At 36.7% G+C, this 24,826-nt stretch overlaps 1 protein-coding gene across 1 annotated transcript in view; it reads right to left on the bottom strand.

Annotated features, from left to right (window-relative positions):
• Positions 1-23,393, bottom strand: part of asrij (OCIA domain-containing protein asrij) — a 230,789-nt gene extending 207,396 nt beyond the window's left edge. The window contains exons 1-2 of the mRNA XM_090396001.1: positions 23,256-23,393; positions 8,025-8,094 (exon numbers count right to left, since the gene is read on the bottom strand). Coding sequence (XP_090252127.1) covers positions 8,025-8,094; positions 23,256-23,345 — 160 coding nt within the window. The 5' untranslated portion in view covers positions 23,346-23,393. The remainder of the gene's footprint in view (positions 1-8,024; positions 8,095-23,255) is intronic.
• Between the last annotated feature and the right edge of the window lie 1,433 nt (positions 23,394-24,826).

Raw genomic sequence — 24,826 nt, 5'->3', positions numbered from 1 at the left:
GAGTGAACATTTGGCATCAATGGCAGTATCATATCAAGAATGAAGATATTAGGACTTGCCATTGTTAGCATTCAGGAATGTGTTAGCAGAGCTAATCTCAGGTGGTATGGTCCCTTAAACAGAATGGGTAATAGAAAGATTAGCAAAACAAGTGTTCTTTGCTAGGATGGCAAGGAAAAGATCAAGGGGAAGACCAAGATGTAGATGGATTGATATAGCGAAAAGTGCCTTAAAAGACAGAAATATAAGATCTAATAATGTTGAAGTCTTGACATAACAGATTTGGAGGGAAAATGTTAATCAGAAGTTAGTAACGGTGTAACTTTTTCACACAGTATTATCATAATTATCCAATGACTTTTGTTTGGCTACTTTTATGCACAGCTTAGCTCTCTTACATTTTTCTCTGTATTAAGACATCTGCCAAGTTATTTGCTAGATTTATGGTTTGTTTGGCTTTATGGTCAAAACAACTCAGGGTTTTGAAGCTAGTATTATTATATCTATAACTGCATGTGTTCTAATGGCTAGTTTGCAGATGAAAAACCTGAGTTTTCAGGAGGGAAAACCCTGCCACCTCTGTATGAGATGGCTATTTATTTGCTAAGAACTTTCAGTATGTTTACTTCTTATCCGGGACAGGACTGCTTTTTTAACATCTTGCATCCACCATAGTGTTCTTATATTTCTATCCTTGCAGGCAACTTCAACAAATACTTACCCTAGCTGAATCAACCAATGTTTTCTTCAGTCAACAGTGTACCTGGAAATGTTGCTCAACTTCAATTGCCTCATTGACTATCTCTCAGCAATGAGATAGTCAATCAGGCTTTTCTTATTTCTTGTGTCTACTCTCCATGTGAACTTATGCACATCGTTATGTTGGAACATGATGTTAATAATAACTAGTCCATATCCTGAGCAGAAATCTAGCTGATGCTTATCATTATTAGTAGCTTTACTCTTTTCTCCAAATTTTCCCCATTCCTATAAACATGGAGGATTCATTTTCTACTCTGCTGTTTAGATCTCTAACAAGGACCACTTTTTCCATTTTCTTCATGTCAGCTGCCTGCTCTAATGACTTGAAAAATTCCTCCACTTCTTCCTTAAGTTTGTTTGTTTGTCAGTTTAATGGCAAAAATACAGCTATGGTCATGCAGCACCAAAACAGGTGTAATAAATAAGCAGTTTATACAGATCTAAAAACTATATATAATATTCAAAATAATAACAATCATCATAAATGAAACATTTCTTAAAAGTATTCTACACATAGATGCCATTGTATTAGAAACTTTTATGTAGATGTACATAAACCTCACTTACGCAGCATATAGACACAATACTTGGCCACGTGCATCACCACGTGTTCTACCCAACTATTTAAGAATACTGCTGGTCAGTAATCATCAACAGTACTGATTACAATAGGAAATACAAAGGATCTTTCGGAGTTCAATAAAGGGCTTACTGTAGGTACCCGTTTGGCTAGAGCCACGATTTTGAAAACAGCAAAGCTTATTGGTTTCTCAAAAGGTGAGATATTCCAGGTGTTTAATCAGTAATAAAATAATCCACATTGCTTGTCTAAGAGGTAACTATGGTCCTAAGATTGTGTAAGGAATGACATCACCGTTGTCTGAGAAGGGCAATATGGACAAACAGAATTCCCTGCAGCAACTGACCGAAGCATTTAATGAAAACTGTTTCCAAACCCATATCTCACCTAACTATGTGCAGAGAATTGAAGAAGATTGGTACTGGCAGTCACATACCTATACGGAAACCACTGATTTCTGCAAAGAACCAGAAAGTTTTTCTACAGTGGTATAGATGGAACACTGTGACTGGACACTGAAAAAACTAGGAAAAAGTTGTGTGGGCCAATGAGTCATGGTACACCTTGTTCCGTACTGATGATAGGTAGAGAATTTGGCAGGAGTCCCATGAAGTAATGAACCTAGCATGTCTTGTAAACACAACTCAAAATTCTGGAGGTGGTGTCATAGTGTGGAGCATATTCTGTTGGTACCGAACAGGTTTCCTGGTATTGCTGGAAGGTCAGGTAACCTCCAAGGAATATCTGAACATTGTTGATGATCTAGTCCATTCTGCAATGTTGACTTTTTATCCAGTAGCTAACAGATGTTTCATGGATGACAATTCTGTCATCCATGAAACATCTGTCACCTGCTGTCCATCAATCAAGAATGGTTCAGCGAGCATGACCAACTTCCACCATCTTCCCTTGCCACCACAAACCCCATATCTAAATTCCATTGAGAATGTATGAGACATGTTAGAAAATAGATCTGGGAGCAAAGTCATCTTTTGTCAAATCTGAGCCAGTCCAAGGATTGGTGAACCTGATATGTTGCAGATGTAGATGCAGTTCAACACCTTGTGGAATCTATGCCAAACCACATGTGCTGTAATTCAGGCTAAAGGAAGTCCAACATGCTATTAAATAAAAGTTTCTAATTCAGTGGCCAGTATGTGTATTTAATAAATAAGATAACATAAAATCAGTGTAGAAAAATAAAAGTAAAAGATGCATATAAAACAGATGTAAAAAGTATAAAAAATATTAAAAGTCATAAAATGTACATGAAACCAAGGTTTTTAAAAGCATCTACAATAACTTATACTAACAAGTGTATAAGTTATATAAGATGGTAAAGAAAAATACTGTAAAAACTTAAAAATCAGGTTGACAGTCAATTCAGTCTGATAAAATCTGCCTGTGTGTAGGGCTAAAGACTGTGGCTAAAATAATGACTGTGCTCATTGGTTGAGAGGGCAGTCAGTCAAAATATGAGTGATGGAAAGTCCAGAGTCACAAAACTCACACTTAGGCATGTCATCACCCCTCAGTAAGAAGAAGCATGTGAAATGACTATAACCTACACAGAGCTGAGCAAGAACAATTTCCTCTATTCAAATTCTGCACAGACTAGACTGCAGAATTTAATTTCAGGCTTAAATTGATAGATCTTATTATTAGTTTCTCTCTGTTCCAAGATAGCTGCCACTCTGATAGGAGTTTTTGTCTGATAATCTATGTATGGTACAGGCAGATGGTGGATGTTTGAGAAACAAGACCTTGTTACCGTATCTGTGGCCTCATTTCTCTTAATCCTAACGTGGCTTGGAATCCAATAGAAGCATACATCAAGGTGTAGCATCCATAACTGAAAGAGGAGGTGTTGAATTTGAGAGAGCATCAGATGCTGCTGTAGCTTTAGACTTCTTACTGCCTGAAGAGAACTATGTAAGTCTGAATATATTATGCACTTTTGGTAGCGATGAAATTTGATGCAAACTCTATCGCATATAACTCTGCCGTAAAGTTATTACACTCTAGTGGGATTTGTGCAGATATAATATTGTCTGGAAAGATGGCAGAAGATCCCACTAGGTCCTCAATAGCTGTCTGTGTAGACAGGCACAAAATCAGAGTATTCAGTTCAATGAGCTTTAAAGAGTTGCTGGTAAACAGGAGCAGGAGTGGAAAAGTTTGGTAGCCTGCTAAAAGAAAAGCTTTATGTTGGCATGTATGATTGCCATGGTGTGGGTTTGGTCACATCTGAGCTATGTTGTCTATTGCTATTTCTAGAGTTTGTAGGAGAGCTTTTATTCACAAGCCAAAGGGTTTTATGGCAGTCTGTTAAGTGTTGCAGAGATTCCCAGATTGTGGGCAAAAGATAGTTGGATATGTGCGGTGGTATGGCAGAGATTTTATTTTAGTTACATATAACAGAGACGTACAACCATATAATAGCAGGTTTGAATCCCATCAGCAGCATGGTTGTTTGTGATTGTTCTTCTACCTCCTTGTGGAAAGGGCATCTGCAACCCTACCACTTCTTCCAGCAGAAGGCTTCAAAAAAACCCAAAGAAGCATGGGAGGGAACATACGGTGTCAAAATGAGGCACATATGAATAACTAACAGAGACAGCTGTTAGCATCAAAGCAATAAAGGTAGCTCATTTGTCTCAATATATTGACTAAGAATAAGTGAGGGCAAAATGCTCCAGTCGCAATTCTTATGGCTTGATGGTGAACAGGACCTAGCCATTGTGGTGTACTCTCCTTGGCAGAAGCACATATTTGAGACCAGTAGTCAAGTTTTGATCTTATCAATGCCCTGTACAAAAAACATAGAACATCTGTCAGCACCCCATTGGGTGGAAGATAGAGTGCATAGAATGTTCATTGTGTTATAGTGCTTATCTTGTAACTAATGTATGTGAGGGAAGAAAACTGAGTTTACTAAAAAACATCAGTCCCAAGAACTTGGCTTCTGTTACAACTGGGATTATGATTGTCCTAGTCAGAGTTCTGGGTCAGGATGAAGACCAAGTCTGCAGCAAAAGTGCACATAAACTGTCTTCTGCTGTGAAAATCTCAACCCCCCCCATCTGCAAGTGCCCATTTTCTGAGATGGTTGATGGTTTGCTGCAACTGGTTTTCGATGACCCACATATTACATGAATGACAGAAGATGGTAAAGTCATCCACATATTGGGCATTACTTACTGTGGGAGGATGTTTTGTTATCGAGTTGACCATGGTTACAAAAAGCATGACTTCTGTTTTAAGTGTCACTCCCTCTTCTTGGTTATAGTCCCAGGAGAGGACAGTTTCTACTTGTACTTGGAAGATTCAGTTAGATAAGAAGTTTTTGATAAAAAGATTCCCTCTAAGACTGAAAGTATGTAAGTCTTTCAGTATTCCAAATCTCCGAGCAGTGTCATATGCTTTTTTCCATATTCAAGAAAACCGATACTAGATGTATGCATTTTAGGAAGACATTTCTAATGGATATATCCAGCCAAACATGATGATGAGTAGTAGAATGATATTTGTAGAAGCTAGATTGTGTGGGGAAAAAAAAAAAGTTGTTTCTTTCCAGAAACCATATAAGATGAGAATTAACCAGTTTTTCCAGAATCTTGCACAAGCAGCTGGTCAGAGCAATTGGACAGTAGTTATTTGGGGATTCTGGATCTTTCCCTGGCTTAAGAAATGCAACTATAATTGCCTTTTGTCAGGTATCTGGGAAAATGCTCTCAGAGAGCAACAGTTGATCCATGACCAAGGTTGACAGATGTTTTACCATCACATAACAGTTATTATCTGGCCAACAGCAGTTGTACAACATTTAAGCAGTTTTCACTTCTTCTTCTTTGGTAATCAGCCTAGTGTATTCTTCTATACCGTTCGAAGAAAACTAGACGTTTTTCTGCTTTGCTTTCTTGGACAAGGAACTCAGGGGGATAAGAAGATGTTGCCGATGTTTTTGCAAATCAAATGGGCTACATTTGAATGGATTTCATGTGAGTTAGTTGGAGAAATTCTTGCTGCAAGAGAGAATGACTGAAGTGAATGTAAGACCTGAGGAAGCAAGAAGCATTGTGGAAGAGCAGGAGAGTAAAACAGGCAAAGTTTGTGAATGGAGAGATGAGTGGCACAAGTGAAGAGAATGAAAAAGAAGGAACACAGAATGAAGAGGGAAATGGGGAAGGTCAGAATGCACAGGGAGATACTGCATTAAAAGTGTACATGAAGGTTTCAGGAGTAGATGTGCGAGGGTGCAAGAAAGATTATGATAATCAAGGATGTGGAGGTGACATTTAGGTCTTGGGAGGGGTGTAATATCAGTGATGATAGATAGGAATGGTCAGCGGGAAGTGTGGAGGAGTCATATCCAAGAAGTGGGACTTGTTATGGAGACAGAAATGAGCTAGTGTATATGTTTACAAATGCTAGAAGTATTCTAAACAAGAAGAATGAAACTGTAGCATTGATAAAATTCATTCGCCCCAAAACTGTTGGTATGTGAGACATGGTTGAACAAGGATGACATTCTGACAGGAATAGAGATGAGGGATATGTAGTCTTTCATGAAGACAGACAAAGCAGGAAGGGAGGAGGAGGAGTGATATCGGAATGCACTGAAGTGGTTTTAAAGCAGTATGGTGTAAAGTGGGGGTGGATAGGATGAAATGTTTAGTAGGGTGCTGCTTTAGACCTGGTAAGGTGGAAGGCAGTGAAAAGGAAATGTTCAGACAAATTTGTCTGCCTAATAAGAAAAGGGTGATCATTATGGGTGTTTTCAATTACAGTAATATAGACTGGAATGAAGAGAGAGCATCACGAACCAAAGAAAATGAATATTTGAGTTTTTAAGGGATAACTATGTCAAGAGGTATGTAACAGAGGCTACACATGGATCGAAGGTCTTGGATTTGATTATATCATCAGAAGATATTGTTGTAAATGAAGTGTTACATCTTCCTCCAATTGGTGAAAGTGACCATGAAGTGATCACTTGGGTGGCCAGCCATATCAAGATTTTCTGAAAAAAGGGTTATATGTGAAACTAAAATGTGACGAATTGCATGGGATGGAAATCAATGGTGCTTGGTCTCTACTCAGGAAATATCTGAAAGAGGCAATGACTGAGTGTATACCAAAGATCAGAAGATTAAATAAGGTAGGTGTAAAATGGATGACTGAAGAGGTGAAGCGTGCAATCTGGAAGAAAAAGGCATTGTGGAGGGAGTACAAGATGAATGGAGATAATCAGTTACATAAGGAGTACAAAGAGCAAGCAAGGAAGCTGATTCACTTGGTAAGGGTAGCAAAAGTGCGGTAGGAGCAGCAGTTAGCAAATGATGCTAAAATCCATTCTTGTGATTGAAACATAATGCAGAACTTGAGATTAGTGGGAATAGGAGAAGAACCAATGAAGGTGAGTGAGCAGGAGGTATATGAGGAATTGAGTAAACCTGATGTCAACAAGGCCATAGGACTTTATGGTATATCACTGCATGCCTTAAGGGAAGGTTCTCGGGAGTTAACAGCTTTAACTAACATTTTTAACACGCATCTTAGATTAGCCCAAGATAAGTCCTTAGATAAGTCCACTTCATAAAAGGGGTGATAACACCAAGGCTTCGAATTATAGGCCAATCAGCTTGTCTGGAGTTGTGGTCAAGGTGTTGGAGAAGCTAGTGCAGACAAGGATTCAGAACTGGGTTGACAGCAGCAGAATTATCTGTAATTGGCAGCATGGGTTTGCTAACGGAAGATCATGTTTTAGCAATCTTCTTGCATATTATAACCAGGTGATGAATACACTGGACAAGAGGGGGGGAGGAATGCATATATAATAGTACATTTAGATTTTGCAGAGGTTTTCGATAAATTGTCACATGACAAACTAGTAGTTAAATTGGATTCGAGATTGAGTATCAGCAGGTTGTGTATAGGGAAGTGATATCCCAGAAGAGGAAAGTCACTAGTGGCATGCCCCAGGGGCCTGTTTTGGATCATTGTTGTTTAATTTGTATGTAAGTGACATTGGAAAGGGCTTAAATGGTGATATGCAGTTATTTGCAGATGATGTAAAGTTGGGGAGAGTTATGAGAAGTAAAGCAGATGTAGCTTTGCAAGAGACCTATATAGACTGTCTAAATGGGCAAATGTGTGGGGATGTCAGTTTAATGTTGCAAAATGTAGCATTTTAAAAGTTGGGAAGCAAAGATGGGATGCAGGATATAAGATTGGTGTAGATATTTTAGAGGAGGTGGAGGAGATGAAGATCTGGGGGTGATGGAGTTAGTACATTTAAGACAAATTCTTAAATGCTATACCAGATACAATACAACAGATCCTTTCCAATTCCCTTTCTCTCCTCTTGTATGCTTTCTTTTCCCTCCTATCTATATCCTCATAAATGAAATTGACCATAAAAATAGCTTTCTTATATCTATAAAATTTATCTACTTATCTACTTCACAATCTTCTAGAACAGCACCCAATTAAGTATTTCGTTTCATAAACCTCTATACATGCTGATAATACAACAAATTAAATAACACTTATGAAGCTATTGAATACAAAGAATATGTAGATAACTAGAATAACTAGATAAACTATATTTGACTATAATATCTTAATTTTTTTTAAAATATAATGCATAATTAAATTACAATGCAAAGTGAACACTTACATCTGTAATAAAAACTTTCTCGGTTACAATCACGTAAAGCACGCATCTCCTCTTTTGAAAACTGGTATCTCTAGTACAAAAAAATAAATGAATGGTTCACTTTTTATGCCAGACAACCAGAGCTACTAAGAAATGTTATCTATTATCTACTGCAAAAGAAAGTGAATGTACAATCATTATAATGCTATGAAGCTGAAATTTCAACTTCAGTTTAGGCAAATATGTATATTCTATTTTGATTCTGGCTCAACCTCTTTATCTTCTTTATAAGATTCTAAAAAAAAAAAAAAAAAAAAAAATAATAAAATTGGATCCTTATAACGAAAATAAAGAGGAAAAATACCCTGGTGTCCACAACCAGAACATAAATTTATTTCCAGCATACTAATAAATGCATCGTGTCTCCCTATTGCATCCCAAACGTGTTCTATGGGCTTCAGATCTGGGGAGCATGCTGACTACTTCGATTAATACCCTCGGTCTCCAGAAATATCTCCATTACTCGTGTACAATGTGGTGTGGCATTGTCATCCATAAAAATGAATTCTTTGCCTAAAGCACCATGGAACAATCGAACATAACACTGAAGAACATCATTCATCAGTCAGAGTCCCTTTTTCAAGCACTTGCAACTCGGTGCAACCATTAAGCATAATGCCTCCCCACACCATGACTCTAGCACCGCTGTCCTATACCTTTCAAGAACATTCTCATGATAGTAAGCAGTACCACTTTCATGCCAGATCAAGTGTTGTCTAGAATCAGAGGAAAGACTAACTATAGATTCACTTGTATGCTACAGTAATTAACTTTTTAATAATATGTAAATATTTCTCTTAAGTATCATAAGACATCATCAGTACAGTTATAAACAACAATAGGAATTACATTTAAAAAAAAAAAAAACATTAATGCACATGCTTACATTGGAACCCCTCTATGTATACAGTAGCGTGTTTAAGGACTAAATACTATTGGACTAATTAAATTAAAACTAATAAATTTATTTTATAAAGTTGAGGATAACAATTTCCCAAACTTTTGGGATAGTGGGACTGTGCTGTAAGGCTTCAGCTTTCTTCACTTTCTTTATACAAACATTCATGTTTATATATGGATCGATGTAGTAGCTTGGTGTGTTGCCATTGGATCCCATGGTTGGCATTTTCATCTGCATGTTGTGCAAGACCAGATTTGTGAGGTTCGATAAGACGAATGTGGTCTTGATGTTCAGAGATCCGTTTATATACAGATCTTTCTGTTTGGCCATAGTAAGACAAGTTACAAGAAAATGGCACTTCGTATACACCAGGTAGCATCAGTGGTGAGAGTTTGTCTTTTGAAGAAGGTAACAAATTGTGAATTTGGTTTATTGGTAGCAGCGAGTTTGTATTTCTTCAAAATTATCGATAAATGTTCAGAGATGCCTTTGATATATGGTATAGGAATCCTGTGGACATCTTGTCTAGGTTGATGTTTTGGAAGGGGGGGCAATAATTTTTTGAGTTATTGGATTAAATCCATGTATCTTTAATAATTTCCAATTCTTGTTTTAAAGATTCTTCAGAGGAACAAAATCTGTGTTCTGGATACCAAAGATTTTATGATGCCATATTTTTGAGATAGATGGTGAGCCAATGTATTGTGAATATAACGACCTGAAAAGTTGGTTTTCGATAGACCAAAGTGGAAATGGAACCATCTTGATTACATTGGATGTGTGCATCAAAGAAGGAAATATGATTCCTCGATTCCTTTTCATTTCTTGTATTTTTATCCCCATACAATACATAAAAAATCGGAGTTGGATAAAAGGATTGGCTACAAATGATTTGGACAGATTTTTGTTTGAGAGGACACCATATGAAACTCTTAAGCAAACTGGTAGAAATGAAGATAGATATGAAACTGGTGATATGGATAAAAGGGCAGCTGATAGACAGATACCAAAAAGCAGTATATGAAGGAACAAAATCCAGGAGAAAGCAGGTGACTAGTGGTGTGCAAAAAAGCTCAGTGTTTGGACCATTACTGTTTAATTCATATATAAATGATATAAGAAATGATTTAAAGGGGAATATGCAGTTTGTTGATATACAAGACTGGGTAGGGTAATAGTTAAGGCAATGTAGAAAGATTGAAGGATGATTTAAATAGTCTGACAATTTTGGCAGTTTTGAGGTTGTAATGCTTTGACTCGCAGCTCTAGTTCTGGTAGCAAGGCTAATACGTTGGTCATACATAACTGGTAATTAGTTTAGGGAATTAGCAACGCATATAAAGTATATTAATTAAAGGTAACTTTAATGACTTAATCCTACTTTGGCCAAACAGGCAGAACAACAAATATCAGGATTTCAGAACACAAAGACTACATCTGGTTTCACCAGTACAGCCGCTCTGGGCTGGCAGACCATGCCTTAGATACCCACCATAGAATTCGTTGGAAGAAAACAAAAATAATACACCGCAGCAAGTTTAAATACGAGAGATTATTCAAGGAATCATCAGCAGCTCTAAAAAACGTTCCTAACCTGAACAAATTTGGGTGCATGAAACTACCCCAAATTTGGGAGACTTACATTATGAGAACTTCAGCCCAACCGCCAAGACTACCAAATTAGCCCACCAGAGGGCACCATTAGGACTTTAGGAACAATATTAGTTTCTTGCTTTCTTCCTCATTTGCTTTTGTTAGTGCCTGCATGCACATACCATATCGTTATGTTCCTGAAGATGGCAACGTGACGTTGCCGAAATATAGAAGTTATTCATTAAAGTTACCTTTAATTAATATACTTTATATGCATTGTTAATTCCGTAAACTAATTACCAGTTAGCTCTAGTTCTGGGCATTTGGTATTTTATGCATTTCAGAATAAAAAGATTACAAACTGTGTCCCACATTGATGATGCTAGGAATTTGGGTGGGTGGGTGTGTGTGTTATAGGGTGGCGGTCATAATATCTCATAGGATTACTCTTGATTAGTGAAGAACACACTATTACCCTACCCAGTCTTGTATATCAACAAACTACATATTTCCCTTTAAATCATTTCCTGTATCCTGTATAAAGAGGAACACTAATATAAGGCCTTGATACATCTACATCTGGATTACGGTGCTCATGTTTAGTCACCTGGATTTCTTTGGGATGAGAAGATTCAGAGGTGAGTGAACAAGGTGTCGAAGTGTAAAAATTTGGTCAACTGTCAATCTATTTCTTCGGAATCCTGCTTGATATTCACCTACATTTTCTTCAGCATAAGGTAAGATTCTTTTTAGTATAATATGATGCAATATCAGAATGTGTTCCAAGAGTTTTAAGAATAAATAGGGTCGAAGTCGAATGGATGTGTAATCTTATCAAGTAAGAGAGAACTTCATAAGTAAAGGATGATGTGGAAGGAATACTGTATGCACAAGGTTGATGTCTGTTATGAAAATTATAAGCAGCAGGCCAGAAGAGTCAACTGTTGTGGAAAACTGAGTCTGAGTATGAAAAGAAACTGACTATGCAAGCTAAAGATAACCCCTAAAAAATTCTATTGATATGCTGCAAGTAAAAGAAAGAATGTGTATGAAAGAATAACTCTACCAAATGCCAATGGTGTGAGGGTGACAGATGCAGACAAGGTTGTTCAACTAATGAGTACCCATTTTGCTAAAAGTTATCAACCTTGTGTATGCAATATTGTGTTCACTGCTACCTCTTCCCTGGATGAAGAAACTCTGTATGAGGAGGAGGTATTAGAACTGTAACCTTGTGTATGCAATATTGTGTTCATTGCTACCTCTTCACTGGATGAAAAAACTCAGGTGTATGAGGAGGAGGTATTAGAGCTGTTGCACAAACTGGATAAGAATTCAGCAATAGGACTGATAGGATATCAGCACAAGTGCTAAAAGAGTGTTCAGCTCAACTAGCTAATCCTTTGACCAGGCTATATAATTTGAGTCTCAAAACAGGGAAGATTCCATAGGAGTGAAAATATAAGGTAATCTGATTGCACAAAGGTGATGCAAAGACCACATAAATCAGCCATCTTATTATTCATTATCTCTGCTCTCCTTCTCATTTCACTGTTGTCATATCTGGGCAACATGCCTATGACTTTTCCAGCATCACCATTCTTCTTTACCAGCTGCAACAACAACTTCCTCAAGTCTCTATCAACATTCTTTTTGTCCCCAACTAAGTCATTTCTGCCCACGACTACCACAAATTTTGACACCCTGTCTTTCCTTTTCTGCAATGCATCAGTTATTTGCTGCATTATTCCACCAGGAAAGCATATTTTGTGCACTTTATTAGTAATCACACCTCTAATGATTGAGTCCCTACACAATGATATAAGACTATCCTTTGACTCTTTCTTCATAATGCTAGCTTCTTCCTTCTCATTAGCCAATCTCTTTAAAAATGTTTAATATTCTCTTCCAGATGTTCAGGCTAAATGAATGAAAAAATGTTGGATGGTGCTTTCACTGATGACTCTTGCTTAAGCTCTTCTACTATGGTCCCAAAACTTGCTCCCATTTTTAATCGCTCTATCAAGACACTTTTCACATACGTCTCAAATTTTCATTTTACTCAAACAGCTCACAAATCTTTCGCATTTTTCGTCGCATACGTATAGCAATTTTCGCAATGCATCCATTGCAAAAAATCCAAGACAGAGCTAGATCTCTGTACTGAAGCCTTATATGCTGCCAACATGTGTTTCTTTATAGACGCCATTTTCAGAAGCAGTACAAACAAACAAGTAGCAAAACACAATATAAACAACAAAAAATTCCAACAACAACACTACTGAAGAACGCTTGTATCCAAACTGAAAAAAAAATGCAACACAATTTGCAATAAAATGTCACACTATACACTAATTAAAAAGATTTTTTTTAGCACAGCTCAAATCTACTGCTACATTCACTCATGACAATAACAACATATAATATTAAAACTGTTTTTGATATTTACATAAGGTGAGAATTTCCAAAACGTTTGGGAAGCACTGCAGCTAAAAATTCAAATATATTGCGTGACGAAGGTGAGCAGCCGATTGCATAAATAACATTCATAATTAAAATTTAAATGCATTCATTTTATAAATAATGTGAGCAATTAAAAATTATAATGAATACTGAGGATTTAATTATAAAAGTCATTATAGATATTATAGGTCAATTATAGGTTTTTATAGGTATCATTTCTGGGAAAATTCCAATTTAGTTTTTTCCAGAAAAACTTTAGTTTCTGAAAATTCCTGTATATATATCTTGTACCACGATTTTTTAACTTTAATTTTGGGAGAAGAAAATGAGAGTTTTCTCAGTTAACGGCTATGCATTGTTTACGCATGGAATCATTATATTTCTCAACAAATAGTGCAATTACAGACAACTGAGATAAAAACGGCACTAACTAATGAATCACGTCCCCCCACCAATAAAAACTGCTGTATAGACTCAAGCAAAACCATATGTTGCCTGTGCAACATATGGTTTTGCTTGACCCCATTGTGAACATGTTAAAACTAAGAAATATATATTGAATGTTTTTCAGATATTTTGGAATTCGGTTGAAGAGAATTAACATTTCAACTTAGAAATGCTAATTTGGCTTTGATTCACGTGATCTTTTGTTAATACTGCACCAATCATATGCACTTCTTCATAGCTGTTCTACGTATCTCAAGTCTCGTAAATTACTGTGAAATAATGGGAAAGAAGATGAAGCTATTTGGGTAGATGACTGATGATGCACACAAGGAAACTGTTCTCGACGGCAAAAGTAGCGATAGCGAAAAGGAGCTTCTTGGTAAGTCACACCATTTTCAGTTTTTTCTGAAAACTTTAGTTTCCGAAAATCCCCGCATATATCTCGCATTACAATTTTTTTAGCTTTAATTTTGGAAAAAAAGTGCGAGTTATATTCATGTAAATACATTAATTTTTTTTAGCTTTCAAATTCTTAAGTATAGATCATTGGTTAAAAATTGGATTTAGAAAACCCAGTTGCTTACAGCTGTTGTAGTAAATACAACAGCTGTAAGCAACAAGAAAACGTTGATATTGCATCTGGATGAAATGAAATTGATAAGGGTATGTTGTCTGACATCTTTAGAGAACCAACTAGGAAGAAGATAAAAAATATTCGAAAGTATGATATGAATTACTTGAAATGTGGATTTTCATGGATGAGAAATGAAGAGGAATCTATTCCAAATTTTGTTCTATTAAAAAATAATATTTTTTGTTTACACGAACATATAAATTCAAATAAAATAGACATTTACAATGAAATATACTTTATTTATTTATTATATGATAAGGGGGATACGTGGTAATAATGAAAATATTTATTATTTGATAATGGGGTACTTTGTAATAATGAAAATTTAAGAAGGAGTACGCGGATATCTGAAGTTTAAGTAACACTGTACTGGAGTATTCTTGAATATCACCCAAGCAGCAATGATCTCCTTTCCAGCCAACTCCTTATTCCATGCTATATCTGAATGCTGTCTCCTGAGCTTCTCATAATTACCAGCTTGAAGTTCCACATATATGTTTACCTCACAGAGGTCCTCACACTGCTGGCAACTACCCAGGTAATCACTTCATGGTCACTCTTACCAACTAGAGGATGATTCAACACCTCATTTATAATAACATCCTGTGATGATATGATCAAATCCAAGCCCCTCAATCCTTGTGTGCCCTCTGTTAAATACTGCTTGAGGTAGTTGTCCCTCAAAAACTCGAGAAACTCATTTTCTTTACGTTCAGTTGCTATCTGATCATCTCAGTCTATTTTGCGATAATCAAAATTGTCCATAATGATCACCCTTTTCTTATTTACTTGATTATACATTTCAATATTATTATTACAGGATACTCCAAGGAGTCCTTAGACTCATCGAGGGAGGGCCCTAAACATCATGTCAAGCACCATCAAACATTTGTACAGTATCTATCATACTTTGCTTTGAACTCATTAACATTCATGGCACCCACAATGGACTCTGACAACCTATTCCACTCATTCACCACTCTCCAAGCAAAAAACCTAATTTTAACACCCTTGCTAACCACACTCTTACTCAGTTTTTAAAGATGGTCCCTAGTTCTCCCACCACCAGACCTGTTTTGAAAAATTTCCTCTGAATTAATCTTGTAAAAACCCTTCAGTAATTTGAATGTCTCAATCATATCACCTGTTTTCTGCCTATCAACCAGTTTCTGTAACCCACAAATCTTCAACCTGTTCTCATAAGTTTCATTCCACAGACCTGCTACCATCTTGGTCACTCGCCTCTGGCTCTTGATAAAGAGGGACAATAACCTGCTTGTCTCTGCTTATCAAAGTCTTCTTCAGTAACCAAGTAATCTGATGAGCTGTTTTAGCTACTTTTGCTATATTCCCCTAAACTTTAACTCCCTATCTACTAATCTCTGGCTTCATCAATTTCCAGGAGTACTGTTCCACCAATGTGGAATACAACAGGTAATCTTTTTACCCTAAAATGCATAATCTTACACTTTGCCACATTAAACTGACATTCATTCTCCTTTGCCCAGACTGCCAGTATATCCAAATCATCCTGCAAAATTTTAACATCACATTGCTGTACCCAACTTTGTTTTATCAGAGGAACAACAGTTCCTCTCAGATCCTTTCCTATATTATTAATGTACAAATTAAACAGTAGCCATCTAAGAACAGCACCCTGTGGCATACCACTATTCACAGGCCTTCTTTGGACTCTATTCCTGAATAAACTACTCTCTGATATCACTCCATCAACCACCTTCTTATCCACCTCATGAACCCTATATCCATCCCCATGTGCTGCAGTTTATGGATTAAATTCCATGTGGTATGCTGTCAAAGGCTTTTGGAAAGTTCAGCAGTATCACTATAAACCCATTACCTTTATCTAACTCAGCTGTCACTGTATTATAAAATGTGAGCAAGTTACTGAGGCATGACCCACCTTTCACAAAACAATGTTGCCCCCATACAGTATCCCATTTCCATCTATCAATTTCTGAATTTTGCTGTTGGCCAACTTCTCCAATACTCCAAAATATCAGCATTGACTGATGATATGCATCGTTGGTAATTTGCTACATCAGGCTTGGAGCCTTCTTTATGCAATGAAACTATTTCCCCCCCTCCTTCCACCACCTTGGGACTAACCCAGAGCTGAGACTTAGATTAAACAATGTGGTTAAGGGAACTGACAATTCCCTAGCAGCTTCATGTAAAACTCGAGCTGGTATACCACCCAATCCCACAGCTGTATTCACAATATGATATGCACCTTCATTTCATTTACCTCAGTACAAGAAATCCATAGAAATTATTCATCATCATCATCAGCCATTATCAATCCACTACTGGATGAAGGCCTTTCCAAGATTACTCCAACACTCTCTGTCCATGGCTCTCCTTTTCCATGTCACTCCTGCAAATCTGATGATATCATCAATCTGCCATGATTTAGGGTGGCGTCGTGGTCGTTTTTCCTCTTATGGAATCCAGTCCAGTACTTCTTTTGTATATCGCTGATCTTGTCTTCGGGCAATATGCCCAGCCCATTGCCACTTCAGATGTTTCACTCTTCCTATTCTAGTATGTCAGAGACTTTGGTTTGATTTCTTATCCATGTATTCCTTTTGTGATCCAATCTTGTGATACCAAGCATACTTCTCTCCATACTAAATTGTGTTGTTCTTAATTTTTGAATTTCCTTTGCATTCAGTGTCCATGTTTCACAGCCATATGTCAGTAGGAAGAATACACTAGTTAAAAACCTTTCTCTTCAGGCATAATGGTAGCTGGCTTTTGAATACTGAATGTAATTTTCCAAATGCTTTCCACCCAAGCATCGCACACCTTTTAATTTCATCCATGATATTTTGTTCCATTGATATCTGCTGTCCTAAGTATATGTAATGATCTACTTGCTTAATTTCCTCATTATTGATTTTTATTATTTCTGGTTGGACATAACTATTGAACATAACTTAGGTCTTCTTTAGGTTTATCTTTAGGCCTGCTGTTCTGCTAGCAATTTGGAGCTCATGGATACGAGTCTGTAATTCATGTGCAGTTGAAGTAAAGATAACTATGTCATCTGCAAAGTGTAAATGGCTTAAATATCTTCCATTTATCTTCAGACCTTTCCCTTCCCAATCAAGAAGTTTGAATATTTCTTCTAGGCACACTGTGAATAATTTTGGAGATATTGTGTCACCCTGTCTTATACCTTTCTGTTTTCCCACAGTAGAGATGTTTCCATTGAAATGAATTGCTGCTGTGGCCTAGGTGTATGCTGATTTGATGGTTCTGATGTAGGGCTCCTCCACTTGTTGGTTTTGTAATGCTTTACGTATTGCACAAGTTTTAAGTGAATCAAAGGCTTTCTCATAGTCAATAAAACCAAGGCATAGTGGTAATTGATATTCATTACACCGTTCAATAATCTGCTGTACAACTTGAATATGGTCCATTGTACTAAAGCCCCTTCGAAAGCCTGCCTGTTCTTTTGGTTGTGCTAGGTCCAAAGTCGCACAAAGTCTATTAGCTAAGACTTTTGTAAACACTTTGTAGACCACTAATAGTAGACTGATAGGTCAGTAGTTCGTCAAGTCTTCTATCTCACCTTTTTTATGTATCAGAATTAGGGTAACCTTCTTACATGTTATTGGTACGTCATTTTTCTTCAGGCATAAAGTAAATAATTTTGCTAAGAGTTCGTAGATTATTTCTCCACCTGTTTTTAGAAGTTCAGCTATAACTCCATCCTCACCTGCAGCTTTCCCATTTTGGAAGCTTTGGATGCTCTGCATAACTTCTTCTGGTAGAATCTATGGTACTTCAGCTGCATTGTAGTTGTCTTCTTCTTCATTTAATTCATCATCCTGGTATAATATTGAGTAGAATTCTTCAATTATTTTTGCTATAGCATATCTATCTCTGGTGATGGTCCTGTCTTGTAGTTTGACTGCAACCATCTGTTTGCTGTTCATCAATTGTTGTTTGGCTTTTTTAAGACTATGGTTGTTTTCAATTGTTTGCTGTATGAATTTACAATTGAATTTTCTTATTTCTTCTGATACGTTTTCTGCTTGTTTTGCACAATTATGTGTATTCAATTTTATTCTGTAGGTTAATTGATTGTTTCATTTCTCTTTGTTTCTTCATAAGCTGTTTTGTTTCTTCAGAGATTCTGTCTTGTTTCTGTTCTGTGGTACCAGCTATTTCAAGTGAGCATTGTAAAAGGTTTTGGATAATAATGTCATTACTTTCTGATAGATTCATACAAAAATAATGACAATTGGAAAACATCTGGAAGATATATAGATAACATTTAATTAGCAAACCACAGAACAGGTTAATGGTTTTAATTACCTAGCAGCATATTTGACTTCAAATTTAAATGACATAGCAACAATAAAACACATTCTCTGTAGCATAGTGAATGATAAATGAACTTAATAAAATTTGGAAAAACAACAAAATTCCTACAACTCTAAACATAAAATTATATGAAAGCATTATACTACCAAGAGCTCTCTATGGCAGAAACTTGGACCTCACAAAAGAAACAGAGAGGAAACTGTTGGCTTTTAAAATGAAATGATTAAGGAAAATCAACTGAACACATTGTACAAGTTCTGCAAGATTTGAATATCCCTAACTCAACAATTCTTAATAAAGTTAAAAAGTATCAACTTTGTTAGTTTGGTCACATTGTGCAAATGGAACCAGATGGAGAGAGACTTCCTCATCTGGTATTTGAGGACACTATGGAGTGGTACAAGATCCAATGGAAAATCAAAATTAGCATGGCATAAAGTCCTTAGAACTGCACTGCACTTGTAAAAGCTGTTGGCATATGAAAGAGCTTGCTTTGAACAGAGAACAGTGGAAGGCTCTTATCCACATGGACTCAACCCATCTTGAGGATGGAAGAGAAGAATAATAATAAGAATGCATCCATTGAGACTTCAGATGAAAACTCTGAGGATGTTTTCTACAATCAACTCTCAGACTTTCTCTACACTGTTCCAATAAACAATCTCCACATGACAGGTGAAGATTTTAATGCACCAACAGGATCAGATGTTTCAGGAATCACAAAATATATCAGGACCTTTCATGTACCACAATGCAACAAATGAAAATGGATAACTTTTAGCTGAACTATACAACACTTGTTAATCTACAGAGCAAATTTTCAAACCTGGAAGAAAATGAACTTGGGGAAAAACATCCAAATGGAACAAGATTACAAATTGATCATCCTTAAATCAATGGAAAGTGGGTGAGACCTGCTGAAAATCAGGTCTCACCTGCTGATTTTCATAAAAAACATAAAAAACTTCATATCAATGCTTTTAAACCTAAAACCAGCCTGCTTGGCCAAGTGGTTAACATATTTGCTCTCCAGCCAAAAGGCTGCAGGTTCGAATCCTGCCGTGGGCATGGATGTTTGTGATTGTCTGTGAAAATACGAGTGGTGGTAGTGGACAGTAGATGGCACTAGTGTAGTTGTGGTTCATTGTAGTTGGTGGAGACAGAGAACTTAGAGCAGGTGCCTTCCCTCGATGAGTCCTTGGACTCCCTGGAGGTGTCACGTAATAATAGTAATAATAATAATAAAAAAAAACAAGAATAACAAATATCACTGGAGTGACCTAACTCTTCCTAACATACAAACTCAGTATAGGAATATAGCAATAGGAATAAGAGGACACAAGCAATATAGGAATAAGAGGACACACAAATAACATACTTGGCTAAAGGAACTAAATGATCAAGTATATATATGGCCTTTTGAAAACAACAAGGAAAACCATATCCAAAGAGGCAATACAAAAGAAACTAATTGAAGGCTCAATGCATGCAGAACCATCCCAGAGCTTCATTCATATTGCACAATCCATCCATGAAGTGGCAACAAAAAAAACTTTGGTCACAAAACTTCATCTTTTCAAAGGAAATGGGTCACACAAACCATTGAAGAGCTGATTAAGAAACAATGACATTAAGCAGCAATATAGGAATGAGAGGACACACAATTAACATACTTGGCTAAAGGAACTAAATGATCCAAGTATATATAACTTGGCTCCCATATGGAGCCAAGACATGAAATATCAGTACTCAAAAAGCTGTTAATATCATCAGTAGCTTTGGGATAACATGTCTTTGAACAATACCAGGATACACATGGCAAGGTTACAATCCTAATACTGTCATTCTCGAAGAAAGCCAGCAAAGACCCCTAACAGAAACAATTTAAAAAAAAAGTTGGTCAAGGTAGTGGGGACCTTCACCTACACTCAGTGCTCTTGTTCTCTACCAGCTGCTGAACACAGAAAAAGACTAAGAAAACGGTTTGGTATAAGCAAACTTTTTTTTTTTTTTTAATATAAGACTCTATCTGACACGAGAGAGCAACTTGGTTCATTTCATTTAATAGACTTTATTTCCGTGAGATTTTGTTATATGAATATTTCTGTAGTAGAGCCTGTGTAGCTCAGTGGATGTGGCGTTTGTCAACCACGGCGCTTGGCCGCACGAAGGAAGACTTGGTTTCGAGTCTAGTCGGCGACTAGAGGAAATTTTTCTAAGCCTTTTTTCGACCGGTTCCCGAGTTAGTCGATCTCTGGCATGGGCAAGCAGGTTTTTCCTCCTGGAAACTCGGGTTTTTCGTCCTGTAAACTCAAGAAAATCGACCGTAGAACCCACATTATTTCAGACATTAAATATATTGTGTTAGGGTTAGGGACCACAAGATGGCGGCACATTTGAGCCGTCTCTCTTCACTGAGTACCGCTTAATTAGTGATAGCCTTGGGCCATCTATCTCTGATTGGTACCAGTGGAGATTGAACTGCCCACTCAGTCTCCAAAAGTTAGATAGGGCTAAATGGCCTCGCCTACTCCCCGTATACGGGAATAAAAAGGCGTTAGCTGATTTTTGATTTTTTTTTTTTGATATTTCCCTATTCATACATGAATAAATTATAATGATAAGGGTATAAAAAGTCATTTAGATGAGAAACAGCATCTAAACAAAAGAAAACCAATTCATCTGGATGCTGAGATAGTTATATCTCAGTTATATAAAGCTAAGGACTTGGGGATAACGATGGAACAGAACTGAAGTTCAGAGGACATATTGCAAAAGTTGGTAAATGGATTACTTAGATGCTAAAAAACATATTGACAAGTAAAGATAAGGAAGTTATTATCCCTCTATATAAGTATATAATTCAGCTGCATCCTCACAACTGCACACAGATTTGGTTACATGGATTTCTTAGGGATCAGGATGTGGTAGAGAGGATTCACACACAAGTGACTAAGCTGGTAACAAGGCCTGTGGAATGCTCCCTGAGAATAGGTTGAGGGTGTGAGGGTTGAAGGTTTGGTTGATAGGTGGAAAAGAGGGGACATGACAAACTTAAAGATATTAAAGAGGTTTTATATAATTTTTCAATATATAACAAACAGGCAGAGAACTAGGAGTCATCTGTGGAAGTTGTGTAAGAGTGTGGTTAGTAGAGGGATGTGCAGATAGATTTTTTTGCATGAAGAGGTAAATAGTGGAATTGTTTGCCAGAATTAGTTGCCAGTTCCCTGATGATAAATGAGTTTAAGGTGAGGTATGATAGGTTTTGTGTGTAAAATATTTAGTTTGGGTCTCCCATGATGAGTTTCTGGACTCCATGGAGATATGGTATTAAAATAATAATAATACAGCCAAAATAAGTCTCCCTTTCTATCAGGAAGCTTGATATCATTTATTTTAAAAAGGGGAAATTCCCCTTATGATTCTGAATAAAAGTGATATTAAAAGTATGAAGAAATGGAGTGGATTATTTTATCATAAATCCATCAATGCCAAGCAGAGGCAAATAAATATAAGTCCTTGATCACAAAAAATAAGTCAATAAAATTATATTTTCATAATTTAATTAATTAAACATACTACTAAAGCTAGCAATATGTTTATTTAGTTAATAGAATATTTTTTCTTAAAAGAATTCAATAATGTACATAAACTACTTTGACATGTCATTCTAAATGTGCTTAATAGTTCAGAGGAAATGTAAATTTTAAAAGAACAATCCATAACAATATATTCTAATTTCTGAATCATTTTACACACCAGTGCACATGAATGTTATCATGTGTGGTGATTCACACAACCTGTGAACAAAGCATGGCTCATAGAAAACATACTCTTTTTCAGGAAGGGTCTTATAATTGCACTCCTCCTCCAGTTGTTTACTTTGAAAGTGGTAGATGTGTTTCATCAGCAGGTGAAACATGAAACATCATCACAAAATACCATTTGGTCAAAGTTATCTTAATTTCATCATCAAATGGAGTAAACATTAACAGGATCCTACAAATATGAGTGAAATTCAAAAGACAGGGGTGTAGGAAGGAAATATATATATAATAAATTTACTATGAACAAGCATTCAGTCAATTTACTAAGAGTGCCAATTCATTGAAAATAACACAGACAAAGCCACACACAAAAAAGACTTGATTTCCTGTTTTATACTATCATTACATTAAATATCTCGGTTTCGGCTTTCAATATAGCACTGAATTTTCTTAAGTGATGGACTTTATATACAGCAGGTGAGGAAGAGTGATAACCAGACGAAGAAGCATGTCTGAGAATATCCTGATGATTTGCCAGCAAAGGTTGGTTGATTGGTAGAGCCTCTGCTACTAATGGCTTGCAAAACGTTAAGCAAGTTTGAGCGCGGTTAGTAGTTGAAAGGGGCTCAATCGTTCGATGCTGTTGGCACACTCTCCCTCGATTAGTCTTTGGACTCCCTGGAGGTGTCATATAATAATAATATAGATCTGTCGTACAAATCTACAATTCTGTGGAAGCCCAAATCGCTAGTTACCCTATTGCGACTTAGACTAGATAACTATATCAAAGAATATACTACATTCACTAAAAATGCACTTAATTAAGAACCGCCAAATTTCATTGTGTAATGTGCTTATATTGCTACATTTTGGCACTGTCGAACAGCTCATTTTGCTCGAAATGACTATTTCTGTAATGTGTAAGAAATGTAAAGCAATTTCCTTTAGTAACTATCACTACATTAAATATCTTGCTTTCGGCTTTCAATATAGCACTGAATTTTTTTTAAGTGATGGACTTTACATACAGCAGATGAGGGAGAGTGATAACCAGACGACGGAGCATGTCTGGGAATATCCTGATGATATCCTTCTGTAACCTGAGGTTCTGAAGTCATGGTTCAAGCAACCATGCAAAACACGCACAACTCAGAACAACATCAATCTGTAATAAAAAATCAACACCCAGAGACACCTATTACTAGAAAAATAGCAACAAGAAGAGAAAGGCAGAAACGATTACAAGTTTTAAAATATAAGTAATAATAATTCTATTTGGTATTTATGGTACAAGCAATGATAAACAACCTTTTTTTACACTGAAATCAAAACTAATATGCCATATCTGAGACAGTAGTAGATTCAAAATTAGAAATGAAGGATAAAGTGACAGAGACAGTCAACTGGGGCTGTTGAAATTCAAGATATATCGCTCAGTGTGTTATGCCGAGCATACATTCTAAGACTTGTTAGTTAGTTATTCATATAGATGACGTTAATGAACGCTGTACGGTCACTCCCGAACACCATAGGGTTTCTGGGAGTGCAGCCTTCTGCTAGAAGAAGTGGTATAGAGTCTCAGAATCCCTTTCTATATAGAGTTGGAAAGAAAATCACAAAAGTCCATGCAGATGGAGAAATTCGAACTCGCAGCCTTTTACCTAGAGAGTGGATACGCTAAACCACACTGCTAACCAAGCAGAATTCTAAGGTATGTGTATCCTGTTTGTCCCGTTCAGAATTATTATTATTGTCAACAGGACAAAGGTCAAAGAATAAAGTTAACCAGCACGGTAAGGAAGGCAAAACAAATTATTATAAGAGAATAACCGAGCAGCTAAGAATAACTTTCGTTATGCAGCAAGAAGGAGGAAGAATGACTCATTAAAGTTTAATGAGAAGTGATGGTAGAAAGGTGACAGAGGCAGAGGAAATACCTGAACAACTAAGGGACCACTTTGCAAGGATTATGCGGGCCTGGTTGCGGTTAGCATATCCGCTCTCCAGCCAAAAGGCCGCTGGTTCGAATCCCGCCGTGGGCATGGATGTTTGTGATTGTCTGTGGAAATACTAGTGGTGGCGGCGGGAGAAAGATGGTGTTGGTGCAGTTGCAGTTAGATGTACTTGGTGGATTGAGTGGTGGAGACAGATAGAAAGATCTAGAGTAGGTGCCCTCCCTCGATCAGTCTTTGGACTCCCTGGAGGTGTCACGTAATAATAATAATAATTATTATTATAATAATAATATATCATCCAAGACGGGATATTGCTGTGGCAGATATAACAGGGAATGATAAAAGAATAGAGGTTAATGATTTAGAAAACATTAGGATACTACAGAATCTAAATGCAAATACCGCTGTGGGATTACATGGGATACCAGTTCGCATTCTACGAACATGCAAGAGAACTGACAGTACTATTGGCTAAGCTTTTAAATGAAGTCAACTCTGTCACTCCCAAGCGAGTGGAAGGAGAACAAAATAATTCCTTTATTCCTTAGAATGATCTAAATATTTAGTTACGAATTATAGAACACTCGGTATCTCAGAAGTGATAGTAAAAGTATACTGGAAAAATTTATTAGAAAGAAAATTCA

Source organism: Typopeltis vanoorti, chromosome 7, assembly GCF_054136105.1.
Source record: "Typopeltis vanoorti isolate ZY-2024b chromosome 7, IOZ_Tvanoo_1.0, whole genome shotgun sequence".
Taxonomy (NCBI): Eukaryota; Metazoa; Arthropoda; class Arachnida; order Uropygi; family Thelyphonidae; genus Typopeltis; species Typopeltis vanoorti.
This window is presented reverse-complemented; position numbering and strand designations above follow the sequence as displayed.